The 15261-nt window shown below is 54.8% G+C and overlaps 2 protein-coding genes and 1 long non-coding RNA gene across 3 annotated transcripts in view; 1 reads left to right on the top strand and 2 right to left on the bottom strand.

Moving 5' to 3' along the window:
- The window catches only part of LOC145527776 (uncharacterized), a 681763-nt gene that overhangs the window by 515123 nt on the left and 151379 nt on the right, over nt 1-15261 (top strand). The window contains exons 68-69 of the long non-coding RNA XR_014069857.1: nt 4092-4203; nt 11720-11831. This is a non-coding gene — a long non-coding RNA (uncharacterized LOC145527776). The remainder of the gene's footprint in view (nt 1-4091; nt 4204-11719; nt 11832-15261) is intronic.
- LOC145527745 (uncharacterized) lies at nt 4999-8040 on the bottom strand. The gene is made up of 3 exons (XM_081545813.1): nt 7842-8040; nt 7130-7442; nt 4999-6872 (listed from the first exon to the last, which is right to left on the bottom strand). The coding sequence occupies exons 1-3, from the start codon at nt 7974-7976 to the stop codon at nt 6250-6252; spliced, it is 1071 nt and encodes a 356-aa protein (XP_081401939.1). The 5' UTR covers nt 7977-8040; the 3' UTR covers nt 4999-6249.
- LOC145527693 (uncharacterized) overlaps nt 13854-15261 on the bottom strand; it is a 147333-nt gene continuing 145925 nt past the window's right edge. Inside the window, exon 3 of the mRNA XM_081545751.1 lies at nt 13854-14500. Coding sequence (XP_081401877.1) covers nt 13878-14500 — 623 coding nt within the window. The 3' untranslated portion in view covers nt 13854-13877. The remainder of the gene's footprint in view (nt 14501-15261) is intronic.

Here is a 15261-nt window from a genome sequence, read left to right on the forward strand (position 1 = left end):
CACTCTCCCCATCCCGCCCAGCCTGCTCTCCCCTGGGGTGTGGACACAACTTGTCCACAGGCTTCTGACCCCACATCCGCCTGGGCTTCCTTGAGGGGGACACAGCCCGAGAAACCCGCATCCCCACACACAGGCAAAGGACCCGGTGTTTCCGGGTGGCATGGGAGAGGTGGCCTGGCCCGGCCTGGGGCTCCCCGTGTTACCTTTCTGTTTCTCCGGGCAAAGGGCCAGAGGCCTCTCGGGGGTGTCCTGAGCCAACGTCGACAGGGTGCCCACGCACACTGCCTGTGAGCTCTCCTGAGGCCCCGGCCTCTGGGCAGGGGCAAACAGCAGAACATCTTGGCAGCAAGTGATCTGGCTGGGGGCTCCTCTCCGCTCTGGAGGCCTGGATACCCGGATTGCGGGTTCTGATGGGTTCTGTTGCCGGCAGGTGACATCATCTCCTGGGGTTCGTGCTGAGGTCCCTTCCCCAAAACTTCCCAAGGGAATCTCTGGGTTTCTGACTGCTCGATCACCCCCCTTAGGCCATGTGCAGGCACAGTGACACCCACACGGCCCAGCCCACAGCCCTGGGGAGGCCTGGGTTCAGCCAGGGCCTGAGCTCCGAGGACCATGCTGCTCTCAGACCAGGCTCCTTCTTCTCATAAGTGGTGTGGCCCTTGACAACCATATGCCCCTCAGGGTTTCCCCAGTCTCTCCATCTGCAGAGTGGGGGTCATTCTCCCATCTGCTTCCTAGGCCTGTCGGCCTACGAGCAGCTCCATGCCTTTCCACCTGGGGCCGATATCACGTGGAGCTCGTGCGCTGAGACTTCAGAAAGAAAGATTCCATCCAGGGCTGGCACAGCACAGAATGGGGCAGAACGAGGCCTGGATGCGCCGTGGTACCCAGGAAAAGGCACTCCCCCTCCTGACTGTTTTGAGACCCCGCATCCAAGTTGGAGGACCGAAAGGAAGACTCGAAGGTCTCCCTCTCTTATAGAAAAGAGTAGCCAACTTTCTGGTCCTCTGTTTCCATTGAGATTCTGTTGAAGTGTCCCAGCTCGGCTTCTGCGGGTGGCTGAGCTTCTACTGGCTCCCTGCGTTCTTGTCTTTTCCTCTCCAAACCTTCCGTCCTTTTCCCCCTTCTGGGGTGGAAGGGCGCTGTCATTGCTTCTACCTTCGAGACAGATTGAGGAAAAGTCTGGACCATCGACTCCTTTCCTCTCTTTGGTTCCGTGTCTCTCTCTGGCTGTGTCCCTCTCTTTTCCTTTCTCAATTCCGTCTGTGTCTTCCTCTTTCTCTCTCGTGTGTGGATGGATGGATGGATGCTAGGGATGCACATGTATATGATTAGATGAGAGTTATGTTTTAGGGATAGGTTAGAGGGAGAGAAAGGCTTTAGGTCAGAGTTGGTCATGGGGGAAGGGTCAAGGGTGGTGGTGGTGTTTCTTGGAATCTGAGTGCTGTGCATTCTTCGTCTCTTTCCATATGAACCCCTTCTCAGATACACCACTTGCAAGGAGTCTCTCGTGTTCCGTTTCCTATCTTTTGCATTTGTGAATGCTTAGCTTCTCTGTTGTGAAGAGGTTCCATTGGATGGAAACCCAGTGGTGTACTTCGTTTACCTCTTTCCCTTACTTGAAGAGACCCATTTCGACCTCCGCCCAGCAAATGGCAAGGAGACTCTGATGTTAAGGAGCCTTTGACCGACGCTTCTTTCTAGCTATCTCATGACATCAGTCTTTAGGGTGAGGTTTTTCCCCGATATTGAGGTGGTATGAGATCAAAACCAATAGCGTTCTTCAGATGTAGCTGTCTGGTTTTCCCATGGACATTGATTGAAGAGGCTTTCCTGTTCCCATTTGGATATTCTCCCCGTCTGTGTCAGAGATGAGTTGACCATGGATGCTGGGGTTTGTTTCTGGACCCTCAACTTTATTCCATCGATCTGGATCTGTGTGTGTTGTTGTATTCCCAATAGCATACTGTCCTGCTGCTGCTGCTGCTGCGGCTAAGTCACTTCAGTCGTGTCTGACTCTGCATGACCCCATGGCCTGCAGCCTACCAGGCTCCTCCGTCCAGGACATTTTCCAGGCAAGAGTACTGGAGTGGGTCGCCATTGCCTTCTCCGATACTCTCCTGAGGATCCTAGTTTGGTCGTCTAATTTCCTTTCACACAACCTTGGATGTCCGTATCGGGGCTTTTTCGTCGGATTGTATTGACAATGTAGGCTCCTTTCTGTTTCCGTACCCCCTTTGCAATTCTTTGTTCGGTGCGAAAATGCATTGGCATTTTGGGAGGAATAGCATGGAAGCTGTGGATTGCCATGTGGGGCTGTGACATGATTTTCCCAATAGGAATTCTTTCAAGCCCTGAGCACAGCTTCTCTTTCCAGTGATTGGTGTGGGCTTGATCTTCCTCCTTCCATCTCTCGCCGTTTTGTGAGAACAGGTCCATCCTTCCCTTCTGGGGTAGATGGACTCGTGGGTATCACTTCAGTGAATGGCATTGGCAGTGGGGGTGATAATTCCCTTCTCATTGGAAGACTTTGCTGTGAGTATTAGAAATGCAAGTGACTTCTCTTCCCCTTCCTCCCTGTCCATGTCTCAGAGCCACCGGGAAACAGAGGCCTCATCCACGGTCACACAGGCCTGAGGGGGTGCAACTAGACTGTTGTTTCTTCAGGCCCTCAGTGCTGGACATCATCCGGGATACTCTGTGTGTGTCTTCCTCCGTCTGGTGTCCCTTCAGACCTTTCCCTAGTTTTCACAGGCTTGTTGTGTTGGCGTTCTTTGTCTGTTTGGAGACACATCCTTGATAAGCTTTGTGTTTCCACTCATTCGTCTCGCGATGTATGACCTGTCTTTTGCTTTTGTCATGAGGTCTTTCCCACAGTAGATATCTTTGATTTTGCAAAGTCCACTGTATTCTCTGGGGTTTTTTTTGTGGACTGCCTTTTAGTTTTGTGTGTGAAGACTCAAAGCACGTGTCCGGTTTCTGCTCATTGTTCTTCTAGATTTGTGACAAGTTTTCATGGAAAGTTTGTCTAGGGATAACTGGAAGTGAACTCGGTGTAAGGTGTCCAGTCTCCATCTCCATTCATGTCATCCCCTGCAGTTTCCAATTCCCTGTTCCTGAGTGGTTTTGGAGACCTTGTGGGAAGGTTGGTTGCATTGGAGTTTGCATTTCCACCTTGATTCGATTCACACTGTTCTGCCCTCAGGGACACTGTCAAGGGGGAGTGAGGAGCAGCCTGCACTTCCAGCAGTGACCACACGGTGGGGCGAGTGCTGCTCTCCCCTCTGGGAGCCCCAGGCCACAGGCATCCCAGTGAGGAGCCAGCTCTGTGCTCAGCTGAAAGGAGTTAGTTAGTCTCTCAGGAGCCTCTGAGCCCTTGCCTTTGGATCACCCAGGGTGGGCATTTACTGGGACAGAAAAAATTGCCCTGAATTCCATGGACGGAAGAGCCTGGCTGTGTAGAGTTCGTGAGTTGCCGTGAATCAGACACAACTGAGGACACAAAAATTCAATAGATTAAAACACTTTTTGGGGGTTGGGGGGAGTGAAAGAGGGTGATGTGGGTTTTTTTGTCTTATATAACAGCCAAGGGAAATCTAGTTTAAACCTAAATTCACATAGATGGGAAAGGTATATCTCTCCGTCACCCTATTTAAAAAAAAAAAAAACCTACTAAACTTTTCTGAAAGTTTATTTAGTAGCTTCCTTGAGCAGTTTACTGTGGAGCATTTTTTTTTTTTTTTCTGTGACATTGGCCTCATTAAAAAGTACGGTTTGCCTTTACTGGATAATTTTGTTCATTGGTTTCTTAGGGAACCTTGGTAATATTTGAGTTTCCTGGGGAGTATGGTCACATGACCTGGCCCTGGCCAATCGGTGCGTTCCACCTCCCTGGCCACTGTGATTGGCTCCGGGCTGGGGCAGTGCCCAATCGGGGCCCAGGGCCGGGCCTCCCGTTGGAAACCAGGGGAAGACGAGCTCTCGTCCTGCTGGGGTAGGGGAAGGGGTGGGGCCGGGGCAGGTCAGGCTCCAGCAGTGGGAGGGGCTTGAGGTCCGCCTGCGGCAGTTGGTGACGTTCCTGCTCCCCTCAGGGCAGAGCCGCCGGCCTGAGAATGAGGGCGCTGCTGAGCCCAGGGCCTGGGATGGCCCGTTGCTGCTGTGGTCCCAGAGCTCCACCCGAGACCTGAGGGAAGCCGTCTGCCCGTGAGTCCTCTCCCACTTTTCTGTCAGCTTGTTTGAAGCATGCTGGGTTTTCTGCCCAGCTGGCTAAGGGGAGTCCCTGGAAATGCAAGGGTGTGGGTTTTGGCAGACTTCAGGGAAGACATGCCAGATGAGCCTGGGAGACTCCAGGTTAATCTGGATTCAGGAGATATCTCTTCGGGCCAGCTAGTAATTGTAGGATAAGCCTAATGAGCCTTCAGAGGATGAAGAGAGTAACGTGCCAAGGTAGCAATCGATGTCCTCATTCGAGAGGATGAAGCTGGTGCTCAGAGAAGGGGGGAACTTGGCCACAGCAAGGAGGTGTGCACCCAGACAGGACCCCCCAGATCCGGCCATTGGAGCTCAGGGAGGCCACTGGTGTGGCTTGTCCCTGTGGCAGGGGCCGAGGCAGGCAGCCCACCCTGATTCCTGCGGGGGTCTGACTTGGGAAGTGCCATCTGGTAGCTTTGAGACTCACCAAACCAAATTGCACTGGAGAGAGGAGGGACACCTTCCTTCATCCACCCCCCACCCCCGCCGGATTCCCACATACCCTGACCCCTTTCTCTTGATTTCGGAGCCATTTCCAGAGTCCCGCTCATATGACCTCATTCGAAGTGCACTGTGGACGAGCTGCCATCTGCAGCTGCTACCACAGCAGCCAAGGGCTTTAGCTCCCGACTACCTCCCTTCCTTTGGAACTTGGGGGCCCTCTACTCCCCACTTGCACACCACAGACCTTTGCTGAGGATTGTGGGGACCCTCACTCAGTTTGCAGCACGTTGTAGCCATCCCTGTCCTCCCTTGAAACTCAGCTTGTGAGCTCCTTTGGAGCAGCGTGGCCCACCTGGCTGCAACGGAAGACACAGCTGACAGTGAAACAACAGCTTAGATCTGAGAGCCGGAAAGCTCTGTCAAAAGGGACCTCCCTCTTCACACCGTAGAGGCTGTAGGAGCCGCCAGGCTTTCGGAACCAGTGCTGGGGCCAAAATGACTCCACAGCTGTTTTCCTTCCTGGGGAGGGTTCTGGCTCGAGCGGGAATGGCTCAAGTCTCCTAAGGTTCTGAAAGCCCACTGTGTGCAGATTCACGGTACACAGAGAGGAAAAGGTGGAGTCCTACCCTGGAGGTGGTCACAGCTCACGGATGAGCCAGGCAGGCAGGCAGGCAGGGCATGAGAACACCTGAGCTGCCTTCATGAGTGAACGGTGTGGGGGCAGAGGAAGAGAAGCCGGTCTGCTCCCTCGTGTGGTGCCCAGGGCAGGTTGTCCCCAGAGGAAACCCTTACGACGGTGAGGACTATCACTGCTGTTTCCCAAGGGGTTCCGTCGGTGCGTGTCTTCCCCGGAGCGGTCAGGCCGTCTCTCAAGTACACTGGCCATGGGCATTGCCTCTCCTTGGAACTTCCCATGTGTTTCTCTTTTTTATGGAACAGTGATTTTCTAGAGTGGTTCTGGGCCACAAGGATGTTGGGTCATTTTCTAGCCTTCTGTCATGAAGAACGCTTTCCTGGGCATGGGGGTGGTTTGTTGTTCCAGCTCCCTTTCTTGGCTTCTTTTGGGAGCTGGTGCAACAAGAGGAGCTCAGCCTCTGCCTTCTGGCTGAGATGTCACCCTTCAAACAGCAATGCCTGCCTGGAGATAATGATGGCAGTTGCCAAAAGGGCTTCGTTTGGCACATGGTATCTTGAAAGGACGTACACCGTCCTTTCAGCTATCAAAGGCTAGTTCAAATGACATAAAAATGAGAACTCTCCAATGGAGTCTTACAGTAGGTGGAGAGTCCGAAAAACACTCCTTCAGTCATTTCACTGAGAGTCATTGATTGGGGACACCAAGAATATAGGAAGGAATGCAGAAAGAAAAGATGAAATTGTGTTCAGGATCGGGGGGAGGGATGAACAGGGCGTGCTTGCCTTGAATCCAGGCTTTGTTGGGGGGTGGGGCATAAAGATCGAACGGGTCTGAAACTACAAAGTGGTGATGGTAACACAGTATCACCAGAGTTACACAACAGTGATCCCAGATTGCAACAATGATGAAAAAGTTTACTAATCCCAACTTAACCAACAAAAATACAGGAAACCATACAAAAAATAAAACATCACCAGAAAGGTGGAAACAAACCAAATGCAAAGCAGTTCAGGGGAAAGGAACTCCATGTCCCCTGGGGGCAGACCGAGTTGCCGGCATCCACGGTGAGCAGACAGGGATGGAGGCTGCAGAGCCGACCGCTCCCCTGGACGTGGTGTTTCCGGCAAGGGCTCTGGGTCTCTGTCCAGAGCGGGGGCTCTTTCTCCCTGCAGGGCTGGGTGAGTGATCGTGGGCATCTGGGTGTTGCGCGGGAGCCAGGGCAGGCTCTCCCTGCCGAGGCGGTGACTCCTCCTCTGCCTCGGGTTCTCTTGCCAAAGCCCGAGCAGGTAGAGGTGCACGTGGAGGTGGAGGTTCTCGCTGAGGGGGTGGGACATCAGTGCCTGGGGCTGGGGGTCCTGCAGGCACGGAGATCCGATCTGCCCGGTGTGCTGGCCAGTACCCTGCTGGCCTGGTGTCTCTGCGAGGGCAAGTCTCGGTTCTCCATCTGCCCTCGGTGGATCCCTGGGTCCTGCACCTGGAGCCACCACCTCTTTAGGGACAGGTCTGGGAAGTGGAGCCTGGTTCCAGTTGGAGGCCAGTGCTAGAGTTGGGGGAGAAGCAAGGTTTGCCCACAGGCCAGCCTTGGCATGTGCGTACCCCGGGACAGAAACCTTCCAAGAGGTTCCCAAAGAATACCCAGCGTCAGATGTCTTTTGGGACTGAAGTGTGCAAGATGGGGGGCGGGGGGTGTGAGGCCAGCGCTTGCTGCAGGCCCAGCAGCAGCTTTCGGGGACTCGTCCCTGTGTAGCTCAGCACCCCTCCCCACACACTCCCGTGCACCAGCCCCAGCGTCCTCACCTCTGTGCTCTGGCGTGCTGGGCTCCAGGTCCTCCTGGTGCCTCAGAGGCCGGGGTTCTCTGGACTCTGGGTCGGAGCCGGGTGTGCTGAGCTCCGTGGCAGCCTCAGACTGGGCCGCCGGCTGTATCCTGGGCGGTGTCTCGGCAGCAGGCCTTCCCCACCTCCGCGTCTCCCCCGGTGGGGCTGATGCCTCCGTGGGCACGCTGACCTGGAGCCTGCACTGGGCCTCACGGGCGGGCGGGTGGTGCTCCGACCCCTCCCTCTGGGAGCTGGATGGGGTGTCCCCGTCCTCGGCCTCATCACGTGGGAAGCTCTGCAACGACAGTGACCGTCAGCCAGCCATGCTGGGAGTTTTCCGAGCTGGGCCTGGCCAGTGGAGCCGCTGCTTCTGCCTGCTCGAACTTCTCTTCCCAGAAGGGTCAGAGACGTGTGTCTGCTCAGATCCCCACCCGGGAGGAAAGAGACCCATCTGAGGGTGTGAGGTCAGCCTGGCGGGCCGGCGCTGCCCACACTCTCCCCATCCCGCCCAGCCTGCTCTCCCCTGGGGTGTGGACACAACTTGTCCACAGGCTTCTGACCCCACATCCGCCTGGGCTTCCTTGAGGGGGACACACCCCGAGAAACCCACATCCCCACACACAGGCAAAGGACCCGGTGTTTCCGGGTGGCATGGGAGAGGTGGCCTGGCCCGGCCTGGGGCTCCCCGTGTTACCTTTCTGTTTCTCCGGGCAAAGGGCCAGAGGCCTCTCGGGGTTGTCCTGAGCGAACGTCGACAGGGTGCCCACGCACACTGCCTGTGAGCTCTCCTGAGGCCCCGGCCTCTGGGCAGGGGCAAACAGCAGAACATCTTGGCAGCAAGTGATCTGGCTGGGGGCTCCTCTCCGCTCTGGAGGCCTGGATACCCGGATTGCGGGTTCTGTTGGGTTCTGTTGCCGGCAGGTGACATCATTTCCTGGGGTTCGTGCTGAGGTCCCTTCCCCAAAACTTCCCAAGGGAATCTCTGGGTTTCTGACTGCTCGATCACCCCCCTTAGGCCATGTGCAGGCACAGTGACACCCACACGGCCCAGCCCACAGCCCTGGGGAGGCCTGGGTTCAGCCAGGGCCTGAGCTCCGAGGACCATGCTGCTCTCAGACCAGGCTCCTTCTTCTCATAAGTGGTGTGGCCCTTGACAACCATATGCCCCTCAGGGTTTCCCCAGTCTCTCCATCTGCAGAGTGGGGGTCATTCTCCCATCTGCTTCCTAGGCCTGTCGGCCTACGAGCAGCTCCATGCCTTTCCACCTGGGGCCGATATCACGTGGAGCTCGTGCGCTGAGACTTCAGAAAGAAAGATTCCATCCAGGGCTGACACAGCACAGAATGGGGCAGAACGAGGCCTGGATGCGCCGTGGTACCCAGGAAAAGGCACTCCCCCTCCTGACTGTTTTGAGACCCCGCATCCAAGTTGGAGGACCAAAAGGAAGACTCGAAGGTCTCCCTCTCTTATAGAAAAGAGTAGCCAACTTTCTGGTCCTCTGTTTCCATTGAGATTCTGTTCAACTGTCCCAGCTCGGCTTCTGCGGGTGGCTGAGCTTCTAATGGCTCCCTGCGTTCTTGTCTTTTCCTCTCCAAACCTTCCGTCCTTTTCCCCCTTCTGGGGTGGAAGGGCGCTGTCATTGCTTCTACCTTCGAGACAGATTGAGGAAAAGTCTGGACCATCGACTCCTTTCCTCTCTTTGGTTCCGTGTCTCTCTCTGGCTGTGTCCCTCTCTTTTCCTTTCTCAATTCCGTCTGTGTCTTCCTCTTTCTCTCTCGTGTGTGGATGGATGGATGGATGCTAGGGATGCCCATGTATATGATTAGATGAGGGTTATGTTTTAGGGATAGGTTAGAGGGAGAGAAAGGCTTTAGGTCAGAGTTGGTCATGGGGGAAGGGTCAAGGGTGGTGGTGGTGTTTCTTGGAATCTGAGTGCTGTGCATTCTTCGTCTCTTTCCATATGAACCCCTTCTCAGATACACCACTTGCAAGGAGTCTCTCGTGTTCCGTTTCCTATCTTTTGCATTTGTGAATGCTTAGCTTCTCTGTTGTGAAGAGGTTCCATTGGATGGAAACCCAGTGGTGTACTTCGTTTACCTCTTTCCCTTACTTGAAGAGACCCATTTCGACCTCCGCCCAGCAAATGGCAAGGAGACTCTGATGTTAAGGAGCCTTTGACCTACGCTTCTTTCTAGCTATCTCATGACATCAGTCTTTAGGGTGAGGTTTTTCCCCGATATTGAGGTGGTATGAGATCAAAACCAATAGCGTTCTTCAGATGTAGCTGTCTGGTTTTCCCATGGACATTGATTGAAGAGGCTTTCTTGTTCCCATTTGGATATTCTCCCCGTCTGTGTCAGAGATGAGTTGACCATGGATGCTGGGGTTTGTTTCTGGACCCTCAACTTTATTCCATCGATCTGGATCTGTGTGTGTTGTTGTATTCCCAATAGCATACTGTCCTGCTGCTGCTGCTGCGGCTAAGTCACTTCAGTCGTGTCTGACTCTGCATGACCCCATGGCCTGCAGCCTACCAGGCTCCTCCGTCCAGGACATTTTCCAGGCAAGAGTACTGGAGTGGGTCGCCATTGCCTTCTCCGATACTCTCCTGAGGATCCTAGTTTGGTCGTCTAATTTCCTTTCACACAACCTTGGATGTCCGTATCGGGGCTTTTTCGTCGGATTGTATTGACAATGTAGGCTCTTTTCTGTTTCCGTACCCCTTTTGCAATTCTTTGTTCCGTGCGAAAATGCATTGGCTTTTTGGGAGGAATAGCATGGAAGCTGTGGATTGCCATGTGGGGCTGTGACATGATTTTCCCAATAGGAATTCTTTCAAGCCCTGAGCACAGCTTCTCTTTCCAGTGATTGGTGTGGGCTTGATCTTCCTCCTTCCATCTCTCGCCGTTTTGTGAGAACAGGTCCATCCTTCCCTTCTGGGGTAGATGGACTCGTGGGTATCACTTCAGTGAATGGCATTGGCAGTGGGGGTGATAATTCCCTTCTCATTGGAAGACTTTGCTGTGAGTATTAGAAATGCAAGTGACTTCTCTTCCCCTTCCTCCCTGTCCATGTCTCAGAGCCACCGGGAAACAGAGGCCTCATCCACGGTCACACAGGCCTGAGGGGGTGCAACTAGACTGTCGTTTCTTCAGGCCCTCAGTGCTGGACATCATCCGGGATACTCTGTGTGTGGCTTCCTCCGTCTGGTGTCCCTTCAGACCTTTCCCTAATTTTCACAGGCTTGTTGTGTTGGCGTTCTTTGTCTGTTTGGAGACACATCCTTGATAAGCTTTGTGTTTCCACTCATTCGTCTCGCGATGTATGACCTGTCTTTTGCTTTTGTCATGAGGTCTTTCCCACAGTAGATATCTTTGATTTTGCAAAGTCCACTGTATTCTCTGGGTTTTTTTTGTGGACTGCCTTTTAGTTTTGTGTGTGAAGACTCAAAGCACGTGTCCGGTTTCTGCTCATTGTTCTTCTAGATTTGTGACAAGTTTTCATGGAAAGTTTGTCTAGGGATAACTGGAAGTGAACTCGGTGTAAGGTGTCAAGTCTCCATCTCCATTCATGTCATCCCCTGCAGTTTCCAATTCCCTGTTCCTGAGTGGTTTTGGAGACCTTGTGGGAAGGTTGGTTGCATTGGAGTTTGCATTTCCACCTTGATTCGATTCACACTGTTCTGCCCTCAGGGACACTGTCAAGGGGGAGTGAGGAGCAGCCTGCACTTCCAGCAGTGACCACACGGTGGGGCGAGTGCTGCTCTCCCCTCTGGGAGCCCCAGGCCACAGGCATCCCAGTCAGGAGCCAGCTCTGTGCTCAGCTGAAAGGAGTTAGTTAGTCTCTCAGGAGCCTCTGAGCCCTTGCCTTTGGATCACCCAGGGTGGGCATTTACTGGGACAGAAAAAATTGCCCTGAATTCCATGGACGGAAGAGCCTGGCTGTGTAGAGTTCGTGAGTTGCCGTGAATCAGACACAACTGAGGACACAAAAATTCAATAGATTAAAACACTTTTTGGGGGTGGGGGGAGTGAAAGAGGGTGATGTGGGTTTTTTTGTCTTATATAACAGCCAAGGGAAATCTAGTTTAAACCTAAATTCACATAGACGGGAAAGGTATATCTCTCCGTCACCCTATTTAAAAAAAAAAACCTACTAAACTTTTCTGAAAGTTTATTTAGTAGCTTCCTTGAGCAGTTTACTGTGGAGCATTTTTTTTTTTTTCTGTGACATTGGCCTCATTAAAAAGTACGGTTTGCCTTTACTGGATAATTTTGTTCATTGGTTTCTTAGGGAACCTTGGTAATATTTGAGTTTCCTGGGGAGTATGGTCACATGACCTGGCCCTGGCCAATCGGTGCGTTCCACCTCCCTGGCCACTGTGATTGGCTCCGGGCTGGGGCAGTGCCCAATCGGGGCCCAGGGCCGGGCCTCCCGTTGGAAACCAGGGGAAGACGAGCTCTCGTCCTGCTGGGGTAGGGGAAGGGGTGGGGCCGGGGCAGGTCAGGCTCCAGCAGTGGGAGGGGCTTGAGGTCCGCCTGCGGCAGTTGGTGACGTTCCTGCTCCCCTCAGGGCAGAGCCGCCGGCCTGAGAATGAGGGCGCTGCTGAGCCCAGGGCCTGGGATGGCCCGTTGCTGCTGTGGTCCCAGAGCTCCACCCGAGACCTGAGGGAAGCCGTCTGCCCGTGAGTCCTCTCCCACTTTTCTGTCAGCTTGTTTGAAGCATGCTGGGTTTTCTGCCCAGCTGGCTAAGGGGAGTCCCTGGAAATGCAAGGGTGTGGGTTTTGGCAGACTTCAGGGAAGACATGCCAGATGAGCCTGGGAGACTCCAGGTTAATCTGGATTCAGGAGATATCTCTTCGGGCCAGCTAGTAATTGTAGGATAAGCCTAATGAGCCTTCAGAGGATGAAGAGAGTAACGTGCCAAGGTAGCAATCGATGTCCTCATTCGAGAGGATGAAGCTGGTGCTCAGAGAAGGGGGGAACATGGCCACAGCAAGGAGGTGTGCACCCAGACAGGACCCCCCAGATCCGGCCATTGGAGCTCAGGGAGGCCACTGGTGTGGCTTGTCCCTGTGGCAGGGGCCGAGGCAGGCAGCCCACCCTGATTCCTGCGGGGGCCTGACTTGGGAAGTGCCATCTGGTAGCTTTGAGACTCACCAAACCAAATTGCACTGGAGAGAGGAGGGACACCTTCCTTCATCCACCCCCCACCCCCGCCGGATTCCCACATACCCTGACCCCTTTCTCTTGATTTCGGAGCCATTTCCAGAGTCCCGCTCATATGACCTCATTCGAAGTGCGCTGTGGACGAGCTGCCATCTGCAGCTGCTACCACAGCAGCCAAGGGCTTTAGCTCCCGACTACCTCCCTTCCTTTGGAACTTGGGGGCCCTCTACTCCCCACTTGCACACCACAGACCTTTGCTGAGGATTGTGGGGACCCTCACTCAGTTTGCAGCACGTTGTAGCCATCCCTGTCCTCCCTTGAAACTCAGCTTGTGAGCTCCTTTGGAGCAGCGTGGCCCACCTGGCTGCAACGGAAGACACAGCTGACAGTGAAACAACAGCTTAGATCTGAGAGCCGGAAAGCTCTGTCAAAAGGGACCTCCCTCTTCACACCGTAGAGGCTGTAGGAGCCGCCAGGCTTTCGGAACCAGTGCTGGGGCCAAAATGACTCCACAGCTGTTTTCCTTCCTGGGGAGGGTTCTGGCTCGAGCGGGAATGGCTCAAGTCTCCTAAGGTTCTGAAAGCCCACTGTGTGCAGATTCACGGTACACAGAGAGGAAAAGGTGGAGTCCTACCCTGGAGGTGGTCACAGCTCACGGATGAGCCAGGCAGGCAGGCAGGCAGGGCATGAGAACACCTGAGCTGCCTTCATGAGTGAACGGTGTGGGGGCAGAGGAAGAGAAGCCGGTCTGCTCCCTCGTGTGGTGCCCAGGGCAGGTTGTCCCCAGAGGAAACCCTTACGACGGTGAGGACTATCACTGCTGTTTCCCAAGGGGTTCCGTCGGTGCGTGTCTTCCCCGGAGCGGTCAGGCCGTCTCTCAAGTACACTGGCCATGGGCATTGCCTCTCCTTGGAACTTCCCATGTGTTTCTCTTTTTTATGGAACAGTGATTTTCTAGAGTGGTTCTGGGCCACAAGGATGTTGGGTCATTTTCTAGCCTTCTGTCATGAAGAACGCTTTCCTGGGCATGGGGGTGGTTTGTTGTTCCAGCTCCCTTTCTTGGCTTCTTTTGGGAGCTGGTGCAACAAGAGGAGCTCAGCCTCTGCCTTCTGGCTGAGATGTCACCCTTCAAACAGCAATGCCTGCCTGGAGATAATGATGGCAGTTGCCAAAAGGGCTTCGTTTGGCACATGGTATCTTGAAAGGACGTACACCGTCCTTTCAGCTATCAAAGGCTAGTTCAAATGACATAAAAATGAGAACTCTCCAATGGAGTCTTACAATAGGTGGAGAGTCCGAAAAACACTCCTTCAGTCATTTCACTGAGAGTCATTGTTTGGGGACACCAAGAATATGGGAAGGAATGCAGAAAGAAAAGATGAAATTGTGTTCAGGATCGGGGGGAGGGATGAACAGGGCGTGCTTGCCTTGAATCCAGGCTTTGTTGGGGGGTGGGGCATAAAGATCGAACGGGTCTGAAACTACAAAGTGGTGATGGTAACACAGTATCACCAGAGTTACACAACAGTGATCCCAGATTGCAACAATGATGAAAAAGTTTACTAATCCCAACTTAAAAAACAAAAATACAGGAAACCATACAAAAAATAAAACATCACCAGAAAGGTGGAAAGAAACCAAATGCAAAGCAGTTCAGGGGAAAGGAACTCCATGTCCCCTGGGGGCAGACCGAGTTGCCGGCATCCACGGTGAGCAGACAGGGATGGAGGCTGCAGAGCCGACCGCTCCCCTGGACGTGGTGTTTCCGGCAAGGGCTCTGGGTCTCTGTCCAGAGCGGGGGCTCTTTCTCCCTGCAGGGCTGGGTGAGTGATCGTGGGCATCTGGGTGTTGCGCGGGAGCCAGGGCAGGCTCTCCCTGCCGAGGCGGTGACTCCTCCTCTGCCTCGGGTTCTCTTGCCAAAGCCCGAGCAGGTAGAGGTGCACGTGGAGGTGGAGGTTCTCGCTGAGGGGGTGGGACATCAGTGCCTGGGGCTGGGGGTCCTGCAGGCACGGAGATCCGATCTGCCCGGTGTGCTGGCCAGTACCCAGCTGGCCTGGTGTCTCTGCGAGGGCAAGTCTCGGTTCTCCATCTGCCCTCGGTGGATCCCTGGGTCCTGCACCTGGAGCCACCACCTCTTTAGGGACAGGTCTGGGAAGTGGAGCCTGGTTCCAGTTGGAGGCCAGTGCTAGAGTTGGGGGAGAAGCAAAGTTTGCCCACAGGCCAGCCTTGGCATGTGCGTACCCCGGGACAGAAACCTTCCAAGAGGTTCCCAAAGAATACCCAGCATCAGATGTCTTTTGGGACTGAAGTGTGCAAGATGGGGGGCGGGGGGTGTGAGGCCAGCGCTTGCTGCAGGCCCAGCAGCAGCTTTCGGGGACTCGTCCCTGTGTAGCTCAGCACCCCTCCCCACACACTCCCGTGCACCAGCCCCAGCGTCCTCACCTCTGTGCTCTGGCGTGCTGGGCTCCAGGTCCTCCTGGTGCCTCAGAGGCCAGGGTTCTCTGGACTCTGGGTCGGAGCCGGGTGTGCTGAGCTCCGTGGCAGCCTCAGACTGGGCCGCCGGCTGTATCCTGGGCGGTGTCTCGGCAGCAGGCCTTCCCCACCTCCGCGTCTCCCCCGGTGGGGCTGATGCCTCCGTGGGCACGCTGACCTGGAGCCTGCACTGGGCCTCACGGGCGAGCGGGTGGTGCTCCGACCCCTCCCTCTGGGAGCTGGATGGGGTGTCCCCGTCCTCGGCCTCATCACGTGGGAAGCTCTGCAACGACAGTGACCGTCAGCCAGCCATGCTGGGAGTTTTCCGAGCTGGGCCTGGCCAGTGGAGCCGCTGCTTCTGCCTGCTCGAACTTCTCTTCCCAGAAGGGTCAGAGACGTGTGTCTGCTCAGATCCCCACCCGGGAGGAAAGAGACCCATCTGAGGGTGTGAGGTCAGCCTGGTGGGCCGGCGCT

This window comes from Giraffa tippelskirchi, chromosome 11 (assembly GCF_054371585.1).
Source record: "Giraffa tippelskirchi isolate mGirTip1 chromosome 11, T2T-mGirTip1v1.2.pri, whole genome shotgun sequence".
Classification (NCBI taxonomy): Eukaryota; Metazoa; Chordata; class Mammalia; order Artiodactyla; family Giraffidae; genus Giraffa; species Giraffa tippelskirchi.

Bases quoted from the DNA above. Each gene is read 5' to 3' on its own strand.
- LOC145527745 (XM_081545813.1), bottom strand. From the start codon at position 7,976: ATGTTCTGCTGTTTGCCCCTGCCCAGAGGCCGGGGCCTCAGGAGAGCT. The intron at 7,443-7,841 runs GTAACACGGGGA...CTGTCGTTGCAG, and splicing joins TTGCCCGGAGAAACAGAAAG to AGCTTCCCACGTGATGAGGC. The intron at 6,873-7,129 runs GTGAGGACGCTG...CCCCAACTCTAG, and splicing joins CAGCACGCCAGAGCACAGAG to CACTGGCCTCCAACTGGAAC.